Genomic DNA, 22,869 nt, shown 5'->3' on the forward strand with positions numbered 1-22,869 from the left:
GCCCCCCCCCCCCTCCCAGACAGCTTTATTGAGCCTGGTATCAATCCGCACATCCGGAGTCCCCATCTCCTTCATGGCAAATTTCCGGATTTCTTTGAGTGCCCTAGGAGCACGCTACTTGAAGCCCGCGCCATGGATGCGTTTGTGAATGTTGATGGTGTATTCTCGGGTCACCACCTCGTTGATGGCAGAACGGCCCTTCTTCTTCTCGCCACCCTTCTTTGCGGGAGCCATTCTGCCGGGCCCAAGATGGAAAGGACGGGCATGAGGGATTGTGGGAAGGAAAGCCGCGTCGCTAGTATCACATTAATAGATTTTCGTATGTTGAACCAGCCCTGCATCTCTGGGATGAAGCCTACTTGATCATAATGGATAATTTTTCTAATGTGTTCTTGGATTCGGTTTGCCAGTATTTTATTGAGAATTTTTGCGTCGATGTTCATGAGTGAGATTGGCCTGTAATTTTCTTTCTTGGTTGAGTCTTTGACCTAGATTTTCCATATCCAGCCGGCCCTTGGTTTGTGTTTTCTTCCTTGCTTCCATTTCAGTTTTCAATTCTTGAACTGTTTCCATTACTGTTTGATAGGTTTTTCTTGGTTTCCCAGGGTATCATTTACGTATTTACTCATTTCTTCAAACTTTTTGTTATATTTCTCATCCATTTCTATAAGGGCACTTTTTACATGCTGTTTAAGGGACTCTATTGCTTTCATAAAGTCAATTTTTTCCCCACTTCTTCTGGATTAGGTTGTTCAAGTCCTTTTGTTGTAAGGTCATTGGATTCTGGTGTTCACGTTGTTTTTCAGATTGATGGAGGAATTCTTGCCTTGGTGCCTGCCTATCTCCTCCTACAAATGCTATCCAATGGGTCTTCTGGAACAGGATCAGGTTCCCTTGCTGGCCAGGGACCTTGCGGCCAGGGACCTTGCTGACAAAAGGCCCACCTTTCTGCAGGCAGGCTACCAAAGCAAAGGAACTCCCTCTGCCCTTTGCCCCCAGGACCCGTCCCAGCGCCCAAACAGGCTGAGCTGGCTGATCCGCTGCCCTGTGGAAGGGAGGAGGTTCCTGGGTGCAAGCTGGGATGGGCTAGGGAGAGAGAGGTCCGAGCAGGGGGGAGCAGCCCCTGCAGAATGATTGGGGAGCCAAGGGGGTCTGGGAATGTCCCTGTTTCGTTTCCTGGCTCTTGCCGCGGGTCAAGAACACACTCACCACTCAGATGGGTCTTCTGGCACCTGCTGTGGTGTTTTATAACCACAATAGAAACCCAGCTAAGACATATGGGGTCTGGGATCTGACTGAATGCAGCAGGCTTGGTTCCTTACCTGCAGAGCAATCTCGTCAACCCGCTTTGCTAGTCTCCTCCCCCTCCTATGGGGATGTAAGCTCCATAACAGAAGAGGTTTTTACTGCTGTTTCCTTGTGTGTTTTCAGCACCTACAGCAATGCCTTGCACATAGATGAAACTAAAAAGGATTTTTGAAATGGTCTTAATATATTCCCCAGGTTGGCCTTGAACTTGCTATGCAGCCCAAGTTGTCAAACTCACCGCTCTCCACCGCTCTCCTGCCTTAGGTATTCCTATTTAGGTGGAAGCTCTGCTCTGGCCCCACCTCTCGCTCTCTCTCCCTACCCTGCCCCTGAGAAAGACTACAAGTGGTGGCTCCTCTTCCTGAGAGGCACAAGATCATGCTTACAGGGTATTTAAGACCCGGCCCATAGACTTGCGGCATGATTTCTTCTCCCCTCACCTGGGAGTTGCTTTGCTCTGATTAGACCTGGTATCATTAATTCAGCCTGATCTGATTTATTGCATCTGTGGAGAGACTTAATATTGGGATACAGAAACCTTTCAATACCACTATATCCAGGTTCAATAAATATTTTAAACAAATTGTAAGAAAGGTATTTAAAAACAAAATAAAACAAAACCCCCATTTTCCTGAAGAATAATAGCCACACAATAAACTGTAGCTATTTGAGATGTAGCAATGAGTTTTGAGCTAGGTATGCACTTACAAAACCTCTACCACAGCCAGGAAAATTAGTCTGTCGCCCTCATGTCTTCCTGTGTCTGACAACTGTCCGTCCAGCATTGGAGAGCCGAGGGGAGAGAATTGCTGCAAGTTTGAGGCCACACCGGCCAGTATAGCAAGACTCTCAAAGAACAAACCAGACGAGGTGACCATCTCTGTAATCCTAGCCATGGGAAGAAGGGCTGTGGGGACTGGCACTTATGGCCACTTCAGCTGCAAGGCCAGTTCAGCACCAGCCGGAGCTACACTGAGACCCTGTCCCCCCAAAACCAAGAGCAGTCTCCTCATATGTCTCTGTGATGACCTCCTGCCTTCTGAGCAAGCGTCGCGCCCAGCACTGACCCGCTTCCATCTCACAGTTTACGTTCTCCAGAAATCCATAAATAGAACCCATATCCCACGGTCGTTCTCATCCAGCTCCTTCCATCGGCCCGAGCATTTCAGATGTTCCCTGTTGTCCCTGTTGACCGTGCCAGTGGCTTCTCCTTTCCTGTACCATGCTGTGGTTTGGATGTAGTTACCATAGTGATGCTCATTCTGTTGGGGTTAGGAGACAGTGGAGCCTTTAAGAAAGAGGAGCCTGGCAGCAGATGGTTGAATCACTGGGGTACCCTTTGTTTGTTTGTGTAAATGCAGGACCAGTCGTGTGCATTGTGTAGAAACTATCTGCCGTTATCTGGCCACACATTAACAGACACTTGAGTTGTTTCCAATTTGGGGCTATAAACAAAATGGCCATGAATGTTTATATACAACGTTTATCATTGCCAGACATAAGCCTGTCTGAAAAGGTCAGAGAACTTACAGGAATCGATTCTTTCTTTCCACCATGTGAGTCTTGGGATTGAATTTAAGTTGTCAGACTTGACAGCGAGCAGCTTTACACACTTTGCCTTCTTGTTGGCCTGTCAGCTTCTATTATTATTATTGTACATGCACACACATACACACAATAATATATATGTGTGTGTATATAAATGTATATACATATATATGTGTGTGTATTGTTTTGTTTTTGAGACAGGGTTTCTCTGTAGCTTTGGAGCCTGTAGACCAGGCTGGCCTCGAACTCACAGAGATTCACCTGCCTCTACCTCCCAAGTGCTGGGATTAAAGGCATACGCTACCTCCGCCCGGCTAATAAATATATTTTTAAAGGCATTCTTGGGTTTTATCTGTAGTTGTGTCAAGATCTACATCATCTTAGAGAAACAGGGAAGCTTGATTGTGTTTAGTCTCACAGTGCATGAATATAGCACAGTTGTGGTATCTGTAAGTAACTAAAAAAGTGCTAAACTCCCTCGGCACGCCAGTCTCGTGGACAACGTCTCCGTGTCTCCAGTAGCCCCTCCCACCCCTCGTGCTCCTTATGTCCTCTCTGCATTACTTGTAGCACCGAAGGGCAGGGTGCAGGCAGGCTGGATGGTGTGCTGTGTTGTGCGTGTTCAGCACAGGCACGGTGTTTCTAATGCAGGTGTCTAGTCTTGTGGATGTAGCGGCGCGGGTGCGGGTTCATGTGAAGGCTCAGAGACTTTAAGGATGGACTTGGCCTTCTTTTGGCTGCAGAGCTCCGGTCTCAACCGACTGAAACGCTTTCTCTTCGCCCAGGGAATCTCTATTATTTTCCATATTTACAATTAAGCCATTTGATTCCCATCTGCTCAAAACAACCTGAACGAAGCTTCTAAAAAATGCAATGCCAAGTGCAAATTCTCCACTCCTCAGGTAATCACAGTTTGCCAGGCTTCCTGAACCAAACAGGCATAGGCTTTGTGTCCTTGGGAACGCAGACAAGATTCACACAGGGCAACAAAAGGTATCTGCTAAGCAAAAGATGGATTGAGCTGGGTGCTCACTTCCGAGCAAGACCAGGTAGGAATGCGGCCACAGTCTGGGTGTCTAGCCAGTGCAGTTGTCGAGCTGAAAGTGCGTCTGTCCAGTGCAAAGATGATGAAGCTGAACACGCATCTCTTCCCGTGCTTAGACGTTCTGAAATCTTTTTCAGCAAAACTTTGTGATGTACCCCTTACATAACTATAGAATTTAGCTCTAAAAGACTACATTTTATGCTACTAAAGATGGTATTTTAAAATTGTAATCTCCAATTTATTGTTGAATATCTTGAAGTGCATTTGATTCGCATATATTGGCCTCATATCCTGAAATTTTATGACGTTAACTTACGAGTTCCAGTGAGTTTATTTTAGGGTCTAGTTTCCAACACATGTGGTCATGCCTTCTGTAAAAATTTTCCTTCTTCCTCTCTGGGCACCTTTGATTTCTTGTTCTTGTCTTATCACATTGGCTAGACCTGCAGGTAACGAGTGAGTGGCGAGACGGGATGTCCATGCCAATAGAAAAACATTTGCACGATATTCCCTGAAGTTCTTCCGTAAATACCCCTTACCGGGCTGCAAAAACTGCTTTCCTGTGGCTGATGTCTCGAAAAAACATTTAAGAGCGTACTTTGTATTCTTCACTGCTTCTTCTGAAGCTACTGCCGCGATCGTGAGGGTTTCCTTTTTAAATGCTTTGTCTTTTAGTGGCTTGCATTGATTTTCCAATGTTGAAATGGCCTGTGTCTTTGGAACAGACTGCACCTGGTGTCTGTGGATTTTCGTCTGATAGAATTTCTCTAAGGTTTTGTGTCTGTTTTCATGAGCAGTGTACTTTTGTGTTCCTCCTGTAGTTTCTTTGTTTTCATAGCATAGCAGCTGCTTAGAATGCCCTCTCCTCCCTCCCGTGAAGTCGTCCATACCTGGCTTTTTCTTCGTAGGAAGTAGTGGGATTATCTCTTTCAAGGACATTTTAAAAATCTACTCCAAAAACTCAGATTTATTAGCATAGTATGTTTTAGTCTCCTTTTTTTATATTTACATATTCTGAGTTATTTTTAAATTTAGTTTAATTTTTGACACAAGGCCTCACTATGTAGCCCAAGATGGGCTCAAACTCACTATCCTCCTGCCTTTGCTTCCTGAGTGCTGGGGTTACAGTAATTTGCCACTGGGCTCAGTTCTTATTTGTTGAAATAACCAGGCTATCTAAGGATAAAACAATTATATTTTATTATAAGGGGAAAACTCACAAAACAGGAAATGAGAAATCCAAGCACAGCAATGTCCCGTGGGAAAAGGCGCAGGGAGAGAGAGCACCCGGAGGTGCACAGGTTTTACCCTGGGCCCCACCTCTTAAAGGTGATTGGCTAACAAGGTTCCCTATCACTTCTTCTCTTTTAATATCTATCCTATCTATTCTGATTTCTACCGGCTTATTCCCAATGTGGTATGTTACCTTTTTGGTTCTGTTTATTCTTATCAGCCTAGTTAGAGTTTAGTCTGGGTTTGGGTCCTGTCAAAGGCTTGGCTTTGGCTTTGGGTTGGGTTTTGGTTTTTCTCTTATCCTCACAATTCCCTGCTCCTGCTTTCAGTTTGATCCAGCTTTTCCTTTTCTAACTTTGTAAGGTGGTGGCTCAAGTTGTTGACCGGAGACTTCCTACAGTCTTTTAAAATACTGTTTCCATGGTCCCCACAGTCCCATCCTGTGGTTGCTAGAGTCTGAGTGTGACAACCCTTTAAAACTGGTGTGTCGGAACCTACACGCGCGTGGTCGCCTTCAGAAGCCAGCACTAGGGGAAGAGGCTCTGATGCTCTTAGGAAGGAAGCCAAATGCCCTCATACTTTTTTTTTTTTTGTCTTTCTGTTCCCCCCACCCTGCAAATACAGATTTATTTCATCTGGAGAACGTAACAGAAGGTACCAGCTTTGGAACACAGGTCTCTCCCCAAAAGCCAGATGTGCCGCTCACCCCTGCCAGCGTAGCCCGTAAAGCTAACAAAGGTAAGCCTCTGTTGTGTATGAACTTCTAGCTAGCAATGTTCTTTTGCAGCACTGGGAAGAGCGGAGACCATTGCGGGTTCATTTACATTCATCGCGATGTCTTTTCTAATTTCCCTTTCTTAAGTCTAAAAATTCACTGCATTTTACCTTATTTATTATATGTGTTGGCTGTGAGCACGCATGCCCCAAAACATGTAAAAGACATGAGCGGTTCTTGTTTTCCGTCATGTGTGTCCTAGGGCTGAACTGAGGCCATTGACTTGGCTAAGGTAATCAGGTGGCCCATACAAGCTCTCATTCATGCTCCAGACACTGAAAGTACTCAGTTCTGCAGAACCCTGTGGCCTCATCAGGTCTTGTGCCCGCTGAGGAGCTACCAGGGGTTCACACTGCCGTATTTCCCCAGACAAAGAGCCCAGACTGCACCATGCTTTCCTCCCACTCAAGTTGTTGCTGCACAGGACCACTCTAAGACCTTGGCCCTGCAGACCCATGCAACATCCACGCAGCTGCAGCACAGCTCCACCCACAGGCGTTTGGGCCCCCATAGAAACCCTCAGCAGATAGTCACATGGTACCCCCTGCCGTCCTGAACGCACCCAAGTGGCCCTGTTCACCAGAGACCCCGGAAGGTAACCAAGAAGACCTTCCTGAATGGCGTGTCTAACACTCCAGCCCCTTGCAGTTTTTGAGAAGCAGTTGAACATCCAGTTCTCAACTTAGCCTCCTGTTGTCTGAGCAGGTTAGCATGGAAGAACCTTTAAGTCAACTTGTGTAGCCCTTAGATACCAATATTCCTGCCTAAAGGAGCTGTATCTAGCTAGGGTTACAATCCCAGGCAGAGATAGCCGATGTCTTTGCAAATGTAGATTACAGGCAAGGAAGCTGCTTTCCAAGACGACTAAAACCCACAGGTCGGTCATCCTTACTAGACTAGCCTTACAGCAGGAGCGAAAGAATAGCAACCATCACAGGCGAGTACAGAACTCATGGGAGTAAATGCACAGAGAGGATCCTACTGGAGCACAAAGACAGACACGAAAGGAACAACAAATATGCAAAAAACAAAAACAGAAAAATGAACAGAGCAACAGAAATGTTTCTTTATCAGTGATGACCTTGAATGAAAATGGATTAATATCCCCAATTAAAATAGACAGACTGGCTAAATAGTTTTTTTTTTTAATTTTTATTTTTTGAGTACGGATGCTTTGCTTGCATGTAGGTAGGTGTACCACATGCATGCCTGTTGCCTGTGGGAGCCAGAGAGGACATGAGATCCCTGGAACTGGAGTTACCGATGGTTGTGAATCCTGGTGTGAAACACACCATTCGGGTGCTGGCGCTCAAACAAGGCGCTCTGGAAGACCAGCTGGTACTCTTAGCCACAGAGCAGTCTCTCCGGCCCCTGGAAAAATAGATTTTTTTTTAAACCATACCAAATGATACACTGCCTATGAGAATTCTCTTTACTAGAGATACATAGGCTGAAGGAGAAGGGATGGAAAAAGACTTACCGTGAAAATGGAACCAAAAGGAGAGTGATTATGTATATATGTATATATTATATATATGTATATATTATGCAAGTATATAACACAGACTACTTAAACAAACTAACTAACTGAAAAGAAAATCACTGTTTAACAACAAATGGATTAATTCAAGAAGAGGGGGTGTAATCATAAATGTCTATGTACCCAGTGCTGGAGCAATGAATTACAAAAAGCAGACCTTAGTTGTAAAAGAGGACAGATGGCAATACAACACCTCTGTAATAGACCAGACAGACCTAGGGGTTGCAGGTCATCATACCCAACAGCTACTGAATATACCTTCACATCCACACGCAGGAGTTTACACATATGCATATACATATACGTATACATATACATCCACACACAGCACATTTATATAATTTATATACATACATACACATATACATACACACAGGACATTTTTTTTTAATTTATTTATTAAAGATTTCTGCCTCCTCCCCGCCACCGCCTCCCATTTCCCTCCCCCTCCCCCAATCAAGTACCCCTCCCTTGTCAGCCCTAAGAGCAATCAGGGTTCCCTGACCTGTGGGAAGTCCAAGGACCACCCACCTCCATCCAGGTCTAGTAAGGTGAGCATCCAAACTGCCTAGGCTCCCACAAAGCCAGTACGTGCAGTAGAATCAAAACCCAGTGTCATTGTTCTTGACTTCTCAGCCGTCCTCATTGTCCGCTATGTTCAGCAAGTCCCGTTTTATCCCAGGCTTTTTCAGACCCAGGCCAGCTGGTCTTGGTGAGTTCCCAATAGAACATCCCCATTGTCTCAGTGTGTGGGTGCACCCCTCGCGGTCCTGAGTTCCTTGCTCGTGTTCTCTCTCCTTCTGCTCCTGATTTGGACCTTGAGATTTCAGTCCGGTGCTCCAATGTGGGTCTCTGTCTCCTTTCATCGCCTGATGAAGGTTAATATTCAGGAGGATGCCTATATGTTTTTCTTTGGGTTCTCTTATTTATCTTCTCTAGGATCACTAATTATAGGCTCAATGTCCTTTGTTTATGGCTAGAAACCAAATATGAGTGAGTACATCCCATGTTCCTCTTTTTGGGTCTGGCTTACCTCACTCAGGATAGTGTTTTCTATTTCCATCCATTTGCCTGCAAACTTCAAGAAGTCCTTGTTTTTTACTGCTGAGTAGTACTCTAATATGTATATATTCCATACTTTCTTCATCCATTCTTCCATTGAAGGGCATCTAGGTTGTTTCCAGGTTCTGGCTATTATAAACAATGCTGCTATGAACATAGTAGAGCATATACTTTTGTTGTATGATAAGGCCTCTCTTGGATATATTCCCAAGAGTGATATTGCTGGGTCCAGGGGTAGGTTGATCCCGAATTTCCTGAGAAACCACCACACTGCTTTCCAAAGTGGTTGCACAAGTTTGCATTCCCACCAGCAATGGATGAGTGTACCCCTTACTCCACAACCTCTCCTGCAAAGGCTATCGGTGGTATTTTTGATTTTAGCCATTCTGACAGGTGTAAGATGGTATCTTAAAGTTGTCTTGATTTGCATTTCCCTGATCACTAAGGAAGTTAAGAAGCAAAAATAAAAACAAAACCCACAAGTGTAGCAAAAGCAGTACTAAGAGAATTTAATAGGAAGAAGTGCCACATAAAAAAAAAATAAAAACCTACTAGTTGAAACTTGATCAGAGAAGAACTGAGACTACAATACACAAATAATCAATAAGCTCAAATTAGCTTCTTAAAAAGATAAAAGACCCAATTTCAGCAATGAACGTTGAGACATCTAAGAATGACCAAGATCAAAAACACTGATGACCACTTATGCTGGGGGGGTTGTGGGGAAAAGGGAACACTTCTGCATTGCTGGTGGGAATGTAAGCTGGTACAGCCCCTCTGGATGTCAATGTGGTGATTTCTCAGAAAAGTAGGAGAAAAACCTTCCTCAAGACCCAGCAATACCAGTTTTGGGTATATATCCAAAAGATGCTCAATGATGCCACAAGGACATGTGCTCAACTATGTTCATAGCAGCAGCATTGTTTGTCATAGCCAGAACCTGGAAAGAACCTAAATGCCCCTTGACCAAAGAATGGATAAGGACAACGTGGTACATTTATACAATGGAGTACCTCACAACAGAAAAAAAAAAAAGAATTTTTGCAGATAAATGGATAGAAAACATTTTGAGTGAAATAACCCAGACCCAGAGAAACATTTATCACATGTACTCACTCATAAGTAGTTTAAAAACATAAAGTAAAAAAGAAAAAGCCCACAAATCACAATCCCAGAGAACCTAGACAACAATGAGGACCCTGAGAGAGACATAGATCTAATCTACATGGTAGTAGAAAAAGACAGTATCTCCTTAGTAAATTGGGAGCATGGGGACCTTGGGAGAGAGTTAAAAGGGAGGGGGGAGAGGCAGGGAAGGGAGCGGAGAAAAATGTAGAGCTCAACAAAAAAACAATTAAAAAAAAGAAGAAAATTGAGGCGCTATCTTAGCATCACAGAGTGAAAGGGACCACTGGGGCAATAATGGGCAATTTCAGGCTACAAATTGGAGAGCCTAGAAGAAACGGCTGGATTTCTGGACACAGGCAGCCACCAAAACTGAACCACAAAGACATAGAAACTCTAAACCAAGAGTGAGTGATGAGACTGAATTGGAAATGTAAGTCTCTCGTGCGATGCTCTAGCTGCTGTGACCAAGCAAAAACCTCTGATGGCTCAGGTGACACGGTCCACGTGGGCAGGGAAGGTATGGTGGAATTTACGGCAGCTGGTCCCGTTGCCTTCCCAATCAGGAAGCAGATAGTGAATTCCAGTGTTCAGCTGGCTTTCTCTTGGATGCAGTCTGAGCCCTCAGCCCATGGCATGGCACCACCCACATTTTTATCACTAGACCAGTGCCACCCTCAGCCTGGGGCAGAGAAGTTCCTGTATCCGGAGGGCAACAGTTGACACAAAGAAGCAGAACTGGCCGAAGTGCTGACAGTGGTGACCGTTGGGTGATCGTCCCTAAAGAGGACATTTATCTCCATCCCTCAAGACTCAGAAACATGAGCGAAGAGGATGGGGAGGGAGGAGCACTGTGAAGTGCTGTCTGCTGGACCACTGTAGTCAAGAACTCACAGTAGCCATGGTTACCTTGTACAAGACCTACCCAAGATCAAGCCAGTCAGTAGACATTCCAGTATACATAGGGGAGGGACTTAGGGGGCCCCACCCACAGCTGAGGAGCTGTTGACAGCTTATGGCTAATAGGGAAGGAGCTGTGACTTCAGGGAGGATGCCGTGCTCTAGGGGATGCCCCACACCCTGGCACATGCAGGCGAAACTAGCTGGACTCAATGGGCTGTTTAAAAAAAGAAGAGGACGTTAAGTTGAGAGGAAGAAGTTTTGGGGAGAGTCTGGGAGAGTCTTAGGGGGAATTTGGGTTGCATATGATTAAGACACTTTATATATGTGAAAGAAATTGTCAAAGAATAGTATATATGAGGTACTGGATAGGTAGTTCCTATGACCCGGTCATTACACACTACATACATGTATTGAAATGCTACTCTATACCCCATATATACTATTTTGATGTGTCAAAAACTGAGGTTGCTTGTTCCAAACATTAAAGGGTTTTCCAGCTGTATTTGGGGGAGTTCTTAGTGGAGGCTGGGGCTGGAGCTCAGGGTTTTTTCCTGCTAAGCCACATTTTAGTCCTGAGCTATACCCTCCGCTCCAACTTCTCCAGACATGTTGCTATTGTTTTCTAATTTGATTTTATATTTCCAGAGAATATACGGAATGATTTTAGTCCCTTTCTGTTTATTATGACTATTTTTAATATAGCTTATCTTGATAGATTTTTTTCTACCTATATGAAAGTAATGCATTCTGTAATTGAACAGGTACTTTGAACACTAATTCAGTCAATAATAAAACATCCTTCATTATTTTGGATAATAGTAGTATTCTGAAATGTACTTGGTATGATATTAACAGAAACCCTGACTTCTCATTAGTGTCAGTATGACCTATCTTTTAGACACATTTGTCTTTATTTGTGTTTTTAATATCTAAAATGAGTTTCTTGCAGATGCGGAAATAAGCTTCCCTCCTTGAGTTATTACATTCTTCTTTATTTAGGTTCCACAATTCCTCACTTTGTTGTTAACTATTAAATAACTTTAACAAGTATTTTTATATTTACCCCACTTTTAATGCTTTTTTCCTGCATAAAGGTAGTAGATCTGAATTTTAGGTCCCCACCACTAGTTTTTCCATCAACAAAGTTGTCATATACTAGAAGCTAAATATATTCTACATTTTTCTGGGTACTGGGAACATGATGGCAAGCAAGTCAAAGTTCCTCCAAGATACTCCCATTCTGGTGGGGGAGTGTGTTCCTAGGCTGAAACAGGGCTTTACTCTGTAGCCCAGGCTGGCCTCAAACTTGTAATCCTCCTATGTTAGCCTCTTAAGTGCTGGGAGTTCAGGGTGTGACATCACAGCTGGCCACAGGAAGCCAATGTCAGTCCCTGCCTTCTGAGCACTTCCTTGGCTCACACAATCACTTTTCCGTGTCTGGATGAACAGGAGTGTGCAGGCACTGAAGTTTAGAATGAGTCCGCGTAGGCTGGGAGCAGCTCTAATACACAAGTAGTGACTGCGCTCACATATAGCAAACAAACCCTGGAGCATGACAGTTGAGAAATCTCTGCCTTTTCTCTCACCCACAGGGCAAGCACCAGGAAAGTCATAGGAAAACTCTGGCCACCTTCCAACCTTCGTGGATCAAAATCCAAACAGTCTACTTCACAGCAGTCTGCAAAGACCAGACCTCTTCCTCCAACGAGAGCACTGACCCCTTAGGACTCGCCAAGAAAACGTAAGGGTCACACCACTAGTAACCCCCTAAGGGAATACCGTACTTCAAGGCCCCCCCCCCAAGAGGACACTGCTCTATCAGGGCTCCCCAAAAGAACCATGAACCAAAAAGTCCCCTAAAAGGGATGTGAAATCACTAATGCTCCCCCCAAAAGTACTGAGGAAAATATCAAACAACCAGTGTCCGTAGAGGGCTTTAAAACCCCCAGGCTCCCATCTAGGGGATCACTACGCAGACTGCACTGAACTGCACGCTGGCCTCTGTCTAGCTAACGCCTCTCTCAGGAGTCTGTTTATATGGTGTTTCCTCCTCTGTCATGTCTTTCTCCACCGTGCCCCCTTCTTCTCTTCCTGTCTGTGTCTGAGTGTGGGGATGGTAGGGTGTGGTCAAGAAGGCTCACACAGGGGCACTGAGGTTCTCAGGAGCCACACTCTGGCCCAGACTCTGTAGGGAGTGCACCTCAGGAGACAGGCCAGGGCAGACAGTCATGTGTGGCCACGGACCCGGGCAGCTGCTCTCTGGGTTCGCAGGACTGACTCGTCTTTTATTTCTGTTGCGTTATCTGCTGAGGAGTGCCTGACTGCTCACGTCAGCTTGTAATAAAGGCACCTCTCTCTCATGAAGCCAGTGTGTTGGTGCCCCCCTCTGTGGTCAGGCTAATGAAGACTGCTAATCGGGTGCAGAAGTGACATTTTCCTCAGTCAGGGATGGAGAGGTGGCGTGGACATGAGCCAGGGGCAAAGCCCTCCTCCCATCCTCATTTTCTGATGTGTGCACAGTGGGTGCTTCCTAACTCCTGAGTGGCCCCATGCTCACTCAATAAACACCCTTGGCCTTATCAGGAAAAGAGCTCAGAACAATCATCTGAAGTCCCTTCTGCCTGGGAGCCTGGGGGTAGCAATAGTGTGCTGAGTTCCATGATGTGACCTTCACCAGGGGTAGCAATAGTGAGCTTCACCCTTTCATTCTCACCCTGAAGGACGGTGAAGCAGTTTAGATGTTGGAGGAGCGGTTGTCCTGGTGGTGTTTGGGTACACAGACATGTCTGGCCTGGCGCGCTTAATGTGATGTCTCAGGGAGACAAAGGGGTTCTCACCGTCACCTCTGTAGCTGCTGACTCCAGCCGTTGCCCTGTCTGAGGCCTCTTCCTTCCCGGCCCAGATGTACACAGTCCCCTCCAGACTTCACTGTCTCCCTGGCGTAAGCATTTCACCGGAGGAAGTAGTAGTAGTCTTGGATGTGTCTCGATAAAACAAGGAGATTCTTCTGGCACAATGTGAGAGCCATTCTACCTCCATTGACCCTGGTTAAGAGCCAGGAAGAGATCCCTTCCCCAGATTCTCTCCTCTACACACACGCGTACACGCATGCACACACATGCACATTGCCCTCTACACACAAACACACACGTACACGTGCGCACACACACAGCAGCTTGACCACGCAGGTGGAAGAAGTAGCTCTTGAGATCACTCCCCTACAGGTTTGTAGCCTGACCCCACATTTACTCCCACAGCAAAGACCAACACAAGACCAGAGGCTAAGACACATGCTTTATGCCCTTAGGTGGTCGGGGAGATTTTCACAGGGACCCAGCATGCAGCTATCACACAGAGAAGTGACCCCGGTAGAGCCAGGAGCCTTTGTCCAGACCTAGGAGGTAGTCTAGGAGGGCTTCTCAGAGCAGGTAACACTGAAGGAGTCTTCCAGGCAGGCCCCAGTGGTAGCGCTCACGGCAGGGGCCATTGCCAAGTACCCCGAGCCCAGGTCCCAGGGTTTCAAAGCGTCAGTTCAGTGCACACACGGTTAGGTTGTTCCCAGCTCCCATCAGTACACAAAGTCACAGACCGCTTGATGGAGCGGGTCTGGATCAGGAGAGAGGTGTGCAGGGAACAGAGGGTCGTACACCAGGAGGCACAGCAGTGCAGGGTGAAGTGAGCCCAGGCACCAGAGGAGGGTGGGTGCAGGGAGGTTCTGACCTCCTGGCAGACGGGCCAGAGCCGGGCCAGCACCTCCTCTGCTGTTCACCTGCCGCTCCTGGAGCTCCTCTGTTTGCTCATGGCTGTGAGCATCTGGCTGATGTAGGAAGTCAGAAGATCATCCATTTTGTAGCCCTGGAACCAGGGGTGAGAAAGTAAGCAAGGCCCACAGAGGAACGCGCCAGCCCCTCACACACGGGACTCTCAGGACTCTCTGCAGGGGATACGGGGCAGAAACAAAGCAAGTCCTGTTCCCGTCTACATGCTCGAGGGCGCCCCAGCCCTGTGGTCCCTACAGTTCTGGAGGCCTCCAGGGTGACTGCGGACACTACCAGTCAAGCTGCACCTTGGAAGCCTGGGCTCTTCTAGGAGGTCTCATCACTAATGGCTCTTCTGTTTGTACCTGGGCTGAAGGCCCACAGCCACCAGCTCAATCTCCCAACGCTAAGACAGCACAGTTGAAGGAGGGATTTGTACCTCTACCCCGGACTGTGAACACTTTCCCCCAGATGAAGCTTAAACAGACCCAACCCTGAGAGGCACCAGGAAGTGCTCTCACCAGCGACGTCTCACAGAGCAGTTTGCTCCCACGGACCAGGTTCCCAATGGTGATGTGGAAGTAGGTGTTGCCGCTGCTCCAGTTGGAGATCTTGGTGAAGGGGTGAGTAGTCAGAATGTCCTGGGAGAGAGGGAGGCACATAGCTGCACAATGTGACCCCGGACATCCCTCCTCACAGAAGCCCCGAGCCCTCATAGGAGGAAAGGAACGAGAGGGAGGAGCCAGCTCTGTGTGGGGCTGCCAGGGAGCTTCCCCTCCACACCTTGCCTTAGACACCCAAGGAATCCCTGGAGGCTGTGGGGTGCTTAGAGCCAAATATAGAAACTTAAGTGGCCTGGGAGCATTGGCAGCTGTTGGTCTGAGAGAGAGAGCCTGGGTGAATTTAGGGAGAAACTGGGGCAGGGGAGAAAACAGAGAAGACCCTGGGAAGGACACAGTGTACTTGGGGTGTGTAGAGCGGAAGCCCAGGAACGTCTGTGAAAGAATGATGAAGACAGAGCAGCCCCTGCAGCAAGGGGAAGGTGATGGTCATTAGTGATTTCACCAATATTCAGGAGTACAGCGTCTGGGGACGCAGTGGACTGGCCTTCCTGGCGCACGAGCGTAGGGTGCCACCAGTTACCAACCTGACCAGATGGGCAGAGCGTTTTGGAAAGAGGCGGCAGTCTGGCATGCAGTGACACTGGGAAGCTGAGCATTAAACAGACTGTGGGATTGGGCAGCAAGGGTCTGACGGTAAAGTTGAAGGTTACAGTTCTGGTGGCACAAATGAGTAAGCCAACGGAGCAGGCACAGGCAGCCTTTCAAGATGGACACACAGGGGCCCTGCTGTGGGGACGGTGGCTGTCTGGGACTTCGGTTGGTCCTATCCAACCTGCTCACCTTGGTTCTGGGATCGATGAGGCTGACCCCGTACTTGTTGATGGCAATTAAGAGAATCTCAGGGAAGTTTGGTTCCGTAGTTTGCTGGCAGAGAAAAGAGAGACACCATCAGATGGGGGTTCAGAGCAAGACCGGGGTTCGGAGACAGGAGTGAAGCCAGCCTAGCCAGAACAAAATCAACCTGGTCTGCTGCCTATGTTGAGCCAGAGGTACAGAAGCCCTGCCGTGGCCTCCTGGTTTCCCCCTTTGCCTGCAGCCTCGTGGGTCCCCAGCAGAGGTTCCATCCTTTTCCTCTTGCTTCCCTAGGGGGTTTGCTACGTCTTCTCTCAATCCAAAGGTTTCCCAGTGGCCAAAGCCGACATAGGGTGCTCTTGTTCCGGTCCCAAACCTCCAGGGCTTTATTATCCCCTGAGGAGACCCTGACCCTCACCTGTTTGCCACCCTGCTTCTCACTGCCTCAGTCACACTTGACCTTCTTCACTTCCTGCCCAGACCTGAGCGCTCAGGCTTGTGGGCTCTGTCTACACAGGGCTCTCAACAGAGGATTTCCTGGAAAGCCCCAACATCACCTGCTCCAGGAAGCCACCCTAGACTACAGCCTCTTCCTCACGAGGGCACAGCCTCCTCCTCACCAGGACACAGCCTCCTGATCTGCTACCTCACGAGGACCCACTATTACAGTACAAGGCCACCCTCCATCACTCTGGCCTACATGTGTGACCATCTCCCTCGACAGGCCAAGCTTCTGGTCCCTCTTAGTGCGTCAAAGTTAAGGCAGCTCCTCCTTTGTCGCCAGCCTAAGTTCAAGGCCACCACCGCCACCTTCATGCCAGTCTCTGCCGTCTCGCCCCCCCCCCCTTTGCCACCCTGCCTGCCCTCTGAAGATCTTCCAAAGACTTACCTTCACCTCGAAGAAGGCTGAGCCGAAGGTGGGCCACTTGAAGATGAGCTTCAGGAAAGCCAGCTTGGCCTCCTCTTTGGACTTCCCTGCGTGCTTGTTGAAGTAGGCGACGATGGACTGTGGGGACATGGATCAGGGCGAGTGACTCACCACTCTCGGCTCTACTCCTGCCTGTCCTCACCGACAGACCCAGGCAGGGGACAGACAGTGCCGCCAACTACCACGGTCCCCACTTACTCCAGCCAACTGCCTTCCGGACCACCCCAACCCATGCAGAAAAGTAAATTCAGGCCTCCTAGACAACCAGGATGGGACAAACTAATGTCATAGGGTCACTAAATCCTTTGGGTGGGGATTAGAGAGTGAAGCAGATAGAGATGGACTAAAGGGTGCCCTCGTCACACAGGAGAGGCATTCCCCTTAGCTGCTGGCCAGTGTCTGCTGCCCCAACTCCTGGGACACCCCCATTCCCACTGTGCCTCCGTGTTTACCCGCTTCCAGTCATCTGGTGAGACCTGCCGGATGAGGTCCTGGGGCACCAGCTCCCTTAGCAACTTGGGGATGCTAGGGAAGTAGGACTTGTCCTCCTCAAACTTGACCCTGTAGATGAGGGCACCCAGCTGCAGCACCTCCTCCCGAGTGCACTTGTGGTAGCCTCGGAGATACTTGGGCAACTCCTGCCAGAAACAGAGCAGATGGTAGCACAGGCAAACTGGAAGAGGGGCTCCCCGTAGTCCCCCTAAAATTGGGCCCAGCACTTCCTCAGCTCGTCCTGCTTCCTCGAGGGAGATGCACAGGACGGGAAAGGTGTGGTACGGTCCTAGCACCTGGAAGAGCCAGGCTGGAGCATTGTCCACTGCCCTTCTACAGCCAGTGAGGCAGACTGGTGGATGAGCCCAAGGCAATTCCACATCCCTCCCTCCTCTCCTGAACTAGGTACCCCAGGCTTGAATGAGGGCAGGCCCTGCTCCCAGGCACCACAGCAGCCTCCCAGGAATGCCGGTTTGTTCCTCACTCAAGGCTAAGCAGGCTGCAGTCCAGTGTAGAGCACTGAACAACAGTCATGAAGCCTGGGAGCCCAGTCCCCCCAGCTGTGCAACCTAAATCACTTGAACTCTACGTCTGTTTGCTCCTCCAACGTAGGAAGATGCCAATTGCAAGGAGTTAAATGGAAGGACAGAGGGAATCAAAAGCAGACACGGCAGGTCTGCCTGTGAGCTTCCCCAGGTTTCCTGTCTGACAGTGCCTATAGAACCAGAGGGTTGGATGGACTCAGCCACACCAGCAAACACCTGCCTCCAGAGGACTCGGAGCAAGGAGCAGCCTGAGCTAGCAAGGACAAGGACCTCAGAAGAATCAGTCAAGCCTCCAGGACCGGGAGGTGACAAGACAAAGGGTCTGAGTTCCTACAACTGTCTGGAGACTCAGCAGCCTCCATAGGAGGCTACCAGCCGTATTGGTCAAAGGTCACACTCTCTGGCCTCACCGCAAAGCCACCAAGTGGGTGGCCCGAGAAGCAGAGGCAGCAGAGGTGCAGCTCACCTGGTAATAGTGGAAGATGGAGTCGGCCATGGGGTCCTTGCCTGGCACTGTGGTGGTCCACAGCTTCTTCATGAAGAACACCTGGTAGGTGAGCGAGGGCACGATTCCTGTGGCCCAGGACAGCTGGTCACACGGAGGCTCCACAGAGAAGGTTCCCTGACTCTGCCAGCCTGGCCCGGAGCCAGCGTGTCCCTGTCTCTGTGCCTCTAGCAAGCCAGAGCCCAGCCCCTTACCATCCTTGATGGGCCGTGCTTTCTTTATCCAGTCTGTCAGGTGTCGGACGAAGTCAAAGAAGAAGTCGTTGTCAGGGACACTGATGACCTAGGGACGTAACCATCACAGCCCGTTTGCCTCAGTTCTGATTGGCCCACCATCATTCCTGTCACCTGCTTCTATGGAAAGACTCCACCCCCAGCCCCGCCCACACCACCTGTGTCAGCATCTCTGGAACACCGGCCTCCTGCTTGGAATGCCTGGCACACTAAAAACTGCGCAGGCCCAAGGCAACATGGCCGAGAACAAGATCTAGTCTCAGCCTCAAGTGTCTCTGGCATCTGTGTCCAGCTCTATCCACAGGCTCTGACCCAGATTCTCTGGACCCAGTGACCAGCACAAAGTGAGACAGAGTGCACACAGAGCTGTCAGTGGTCACTAGGAGGGACCATCCAGTTCTCCCTTGGGATGCTCCAGGAAGCCTTCCTTTGAGCGGGCATGACAGCTGACTTGGGAGACCTTTAGGGAAGGCACACCAGAATCTGGGTCCCACTTTGCAGTCTTGGATAAGTTACCTAACCTCTCTTATACAGCAGTAATAAGCATTCTTATTTCAAGGGTGAATTTGCTGAGGGTACCAAGTCAGTGAGCCCTGTGAATCCAGAGCACAGGGCACCTGGGCACGTGACTCTCAGAAGAGCTTTACAGCCATGTGCAGTGCCTCAGAGGGCAGGGCTTGAGGGGCAGCTGAGCCAGAAGGAGGTGGACAGCCAGAGACTCCACACAGGTGTCTCCCTCCTTTCCTCCATGCCCTGTAGTTTCCCAGCCCCCCCCCCCCGCAAGTCTCCGAAAGTCAGGCGGACCCACCTTGTCTGCTATCTTGACAAACAGGCTGAATCCCTCAGAAGACTTGAGGAGCAGCCGGCTGGCGATGTTCTGGCAAAAGTCCTTGGCCTTGGTGCTGGACTCCACCTCAAAAGCCTAGGGGTAGCACCCACTTGACTTGTGCAGGGCCCTTCCCCATCTCTGCTCTCCTCCTACCCAAGTTCCTCCAAGACCCCTGCCCTATCGGTTGTCTTGTTGGATCCAGAGCTGCCTTTGAAGAAAGTAAAAAGCCACTCCCACCTGGGCTGTCCCAACAGGACCAGACCAGGCCTGGATAGTGAGAACAGAGGCGGGGTCTCACAGACAATTTGGGGGGAAGCAACCAAGGGAGTGGACAGGGAAAAGCAGCCAGACTGAGCAGGGGTGGAGTTAGGGAGAGGAGAGATTGGGTGGAGTACAGGGGGGCAGGATGCCGGGAAGGTTCTAAGTCTCCAGGATCCCAGTTAAGATGTTGCACTCATGACAGAGAGCCTGACTGCGGGGGCACAGGGGTGTCTGTCTGTCTGTCTGTACTCTTCTGATCAAGCCTGGCTCTACCCAAGGGCGAGAGAATGAGGCGTCAGGGTACTGGGTGGTGTTAGAGACACCCTGTGCAGCCTGAGGGAATTCCCTTGGCCCCGTTTCGGGGGGGGGGGGGTTGGACCCACACGTGGGGCCCCTCACCTCGTCAGTGTCATCGGGGAAGTAGACCTTGTGGAAAATCTGGGTTGTCTTGTGCTGGATGGCCTCCACCTCCACCAGATGTGGAGGGTACTTCCGGGACCCATTCCTGAAATGCGGAGAGAGGGGAAGGTGATCCTCTAGGGAGCAGAGGAAACAAGAGACTGGCCCCAGCCTGATCCCCATCTTCACGCCCAACGGTGGGCTCAGTTATATGACCTCCCTGAGCCTTGAGTTCCCGTCCCAGTAGGTGGGACACTGGCTGGAGGAGGGGGCAGAGCCAGGGCAAAGGGTGTGAGTGAGCTCAGCCCGAGTCCACAGTGGGCTCCAGGGGTGGCCTTCCCTGTCTCCCAGGTTTAGTCTCTCCAGGAGCAGCCGGACTCCCCAGTTGTGGCCGGCATGGGCTGCAGCTTCTACCACTGTAAGGCCCCACACTGGGTGCTCTTGCCCTCACCCCTGAGGGTTTGTCCTACAGCTGGGTGCGGCCCCTGCCCCCGAGGCTCCCGTACCTCAGCGCTTTCTGCAGCCGCTGCAGGCAGTCGATGGCAAGCGGGCAGTGCTTGCGGGATTGCAGGAAACGCTGCACGTGGGGCAGGAGGATGTTGCTGGGGGGGAAGAGGCCCGTGCACAGCCATAGCAGCTCCCAGCCCCGCTCTTCACTGTACCTGTGGGAGGAGGACCAGAGGGAATCGCAGGAACCCTGCACCCTGGAGCTACACCTCTGTCCAAGGACTGAACAGACACACATGCACGACAGCCAGAACCAAGCAGTGCTACTCACTGCGGCCATGCGCCCAGGCCAGGCCGTGCAGTCACTGGTCCACAGGAAACAAGAATGAATGCCCGTAGCTGCTCAGCACTCTGTCTGGGTCAGCTGAGATTTTATCCTCAAAGTCACATTCCCAGAGACATGGAATTTAGCGCACCATATATGCCGGCTGGCTCGTCTACACCGTTAAGCCAGATCCCCTATACCCTCAGGCGCCCCTTGGTTCTCTGGCCTGATGGAGCAAGAAGGCTTAGAGGAAGGGATACAAAGCGGTGTTAACGTAGACTTTAAAGAGCAAGACCAATCCAGACACACAGATGAGAGGTGACCCTGCGCAGGGCATGGCCTGGCGGTGTGAAGAGATCTGATGGGTTTGCTTCCAGGGTGTAGCTTACAAACAAGGCGGAGTGCAAAGTACACCGTTCTGATACAGATGGATATGCCAGGCGATTCTAGGCCCAGAACTAGGCTGTCACCTTGGGGCAGGCTGGACTTAGGTAAAGGACTCTGCTGCCTCTGAGGGGGATCTCAGAAAGTAGATCACACCAAGCCCCAGCTGCGATCTGTCTCTGTGTGTCCTAGCCCCATTGCAGAAGATTTAACGCGCAGGTCAGACCATCTAGAGACAGACCCTAGTGACGCACAGCGTTTTACATGGACAGCAAGGCCCATAAAGAAACAGCATACAGAACTACAGAAACTACAGAACTCAGTTCTCCACAGAATGACGAGGTGCCCAGCTGACCGTCCAATGGGAGCCAGACACAGGTGTCTCACAGGGGAGGGCCATGACTTTCCTTTTAACTACTTTAAAAAGTTTCCTCTGTCTCTCAGCTGGGAGTCCTTTGGGAACTCAGCCACCATCACCTAGAAGTTTGTTTCTGTAAACCTTCCCTTTGCTTATTCTGTCTTGGTAAATTCTTTTATCCACCTGCATCACTGGCTTCCTGATGCCACCTTACACGGCATTTTGGTGGCCTATATGGGGGCGGGAGGGAGGGGGAGAAGGCTCTGCCCCTCTCACCCCAACTCCCCCCGCCTCTCTCTCCAGATCCTTTCTCTTCACCCAGATGCATTTTCTCCCTCACCATCATTCAGCAACTCCATACACAGAACTCAGAGCAACTAAAGCCACCTCCTCTGCCTCAGAGAGCATCTTTTTCCATCACAGGGTAGCTAACAGGGACCTCCACATCACCTTGGTAAACATCCCCGCTGTCCCAGTTACCATCTAACCTGGGGCCATTGACTCAGAAACCAAAGGGTCCACTGTGGCTCTGACCTAGCCTGGCAAACATTTATCACCCTAACAACCGCCTGCTGTGAGTTACCTGCCTTAGCATTGCCTGGCTGGGCTGATGAGGCCCAGGTGCTTAACTCAGTCACAACCAGCTCAGCTTCCACCATGGTACCTGATACGGAACTGAACGGTCTAATCAGGCCACCACTGTAAAAGACAAGGGGAAGGACCTGCTGGGATTGTATTCACCTGTCTAGTAGGATGATGGCAAAGTTTAGTTCAGGTATCTTAACCTTGACAAGATGCAGGCGGTAACAGGGATCATCCTGGACCCTCACCACTGTTCAGCTTCAGCTTAGTCTAGCAGAGACCACGTGCGAGTATCCCAGTCCGGACCCCATGAACGGCAACCATCTATTGAAAACTAGACCAGAGACCCAAGGCTGCTCTTCCCTTCACCATACACCCTTCAAATATTTCATAACCAAAGAGGGACCTCGAGAGCCTGAAAGGCCAAACTGGATCATGAAAGGTACAAATGTCAGACTCAAAATGCAGCTGCAGCAATTGCTTATTCCCACCTCAAAAAACTTTGAGAGCTCCATTTAGAACCCACGCCTACCTGTTATCAATGTATGGGGACTTAGTATGAATGCTCCTTTGTGGTATCATTGTGGCCAAGTAGGACATTTCAGTCACTGTACCCAAAGCCATTGGGCTATAAGCCGTCCCTAGGGCTGTCTCTAAACTGCAGATTGGGGACCCTGCAGAAGCAATAGCATCCCTCTCTCTCTTGAGAGAGGGGACAATTCATCCTCTATCTAAGGACCCACACCCAGGACAAACCTGAAAAAGGACAAATGGCCTTGATTTTGCTCCTAGACTTGAGGGACCCAGTGAAGTGGGAGGTCTCTTTCCCTCAGAGGACCAGTAGGTCTCTGATGCTACCTGGGCTGCTG

At 49.5% G+C, this 22,869-nt stretch overlaps 2 protein-coding genes across 5 annotated transcripts in view; one reads left to right on the forward strand and one right to left on the reverse strand.

Annotated features, from left to right (window-relative positions):
- The window catches only part of Gdpd4 (glycerophosphodiester phosphodiesterase domain containing 4), a 60,040-nt gene extending 46,369 nt beyond the window's left edge, over positions 1 to 13,671 (forward strand). The window contains exons 16-17 of the mRNA XM_050154465.1: positions 5,759 to 5,872; positions 12,132 to 13,671. Coding sequence (XP_050010422.1) covers positions 5,759 to 5,872; positions 12,132 to 12,154 — 137 coding nt within the window. The 3' untranslated portion in view covers positions 12,155 to 13,671. The remainder of the gene's footprint in view (positions 1 to 5,758; positions 5,873 to 12,131) is intronic.
- A 143-nt stretch (positions 13,672 to 13,814) lies between these two features.
- Myo7a (myosin VIIA) overlaps positions 13,815 to 22,869 on the reverse strand; it is a 68,811-nt gene continuing 59,756 nt past the window's right edge. For all 4 annotated transcript variants that reach the window (XM_050154494.1, XM_050154495.1, XM_050154492.1 and 1 more), the window contains exons 40-49: positions 20,411 to 20,566; positions 19,905 to 20,010; positions 19,224 to 19,337; positions 18,377 to 18,464; positions 18,144 to 18,250; positions 17,093 to 17,278; positions 16,602 to 16,718; positions 15,701 to 15,784; positions 14,819 to 14,938; positions 13,815 to 14,394 (exon numbers count right to left, since the gene is read on the reverse strand). In XM_050154494.1, the coding sequence (XP_050010451.1) occupies positions 14,305 to 14,394; positions 14,819 to 14,938; positions 15,701 to 15,784; positions 16,602 to 16,718; positions 17,093 to 17,278; positions 18,144 to 18,250; positions 18,377 to 18,464; positions 19,224 to 19,337; positions 19,905 to 20,010; positions 20,411 to 20,566 (1,168 nt within the window). In that variant the 3' untranslated portion in view covers positions 13,815 to 14,304. The remainder of the gene's footprint in view (positions 14,395 to 14,818; positions 14,939 to 15,700; positions 15,785 to 16,601; positions 16,719 to 17,092; positions 17,279 to 18,143; positions 18,251 to 18,376; positions 18,465 to 19,223; positions 19,338 to 19,904; positions 20,011 to 20,410; positions 20,567 to 22,869) is intronic.

The sequence above is a fragment of the Alexandromys fortis genome, unplaced genomic scaffold, assembly GCF_014885135.2.
Source record: "Alexandromys fortis isolate MF-2015 unplaced genomic scaffold, M_Fortis_MF-2015_v1.1 scaffold_77, whole genome shotgun sequence".
Lineage (NCBI taxonomy): Eukaryota > Metazoa > Chordata > Mammalia > Rodentia > Cricetidae > Alexandromys > Alexandromys fortis.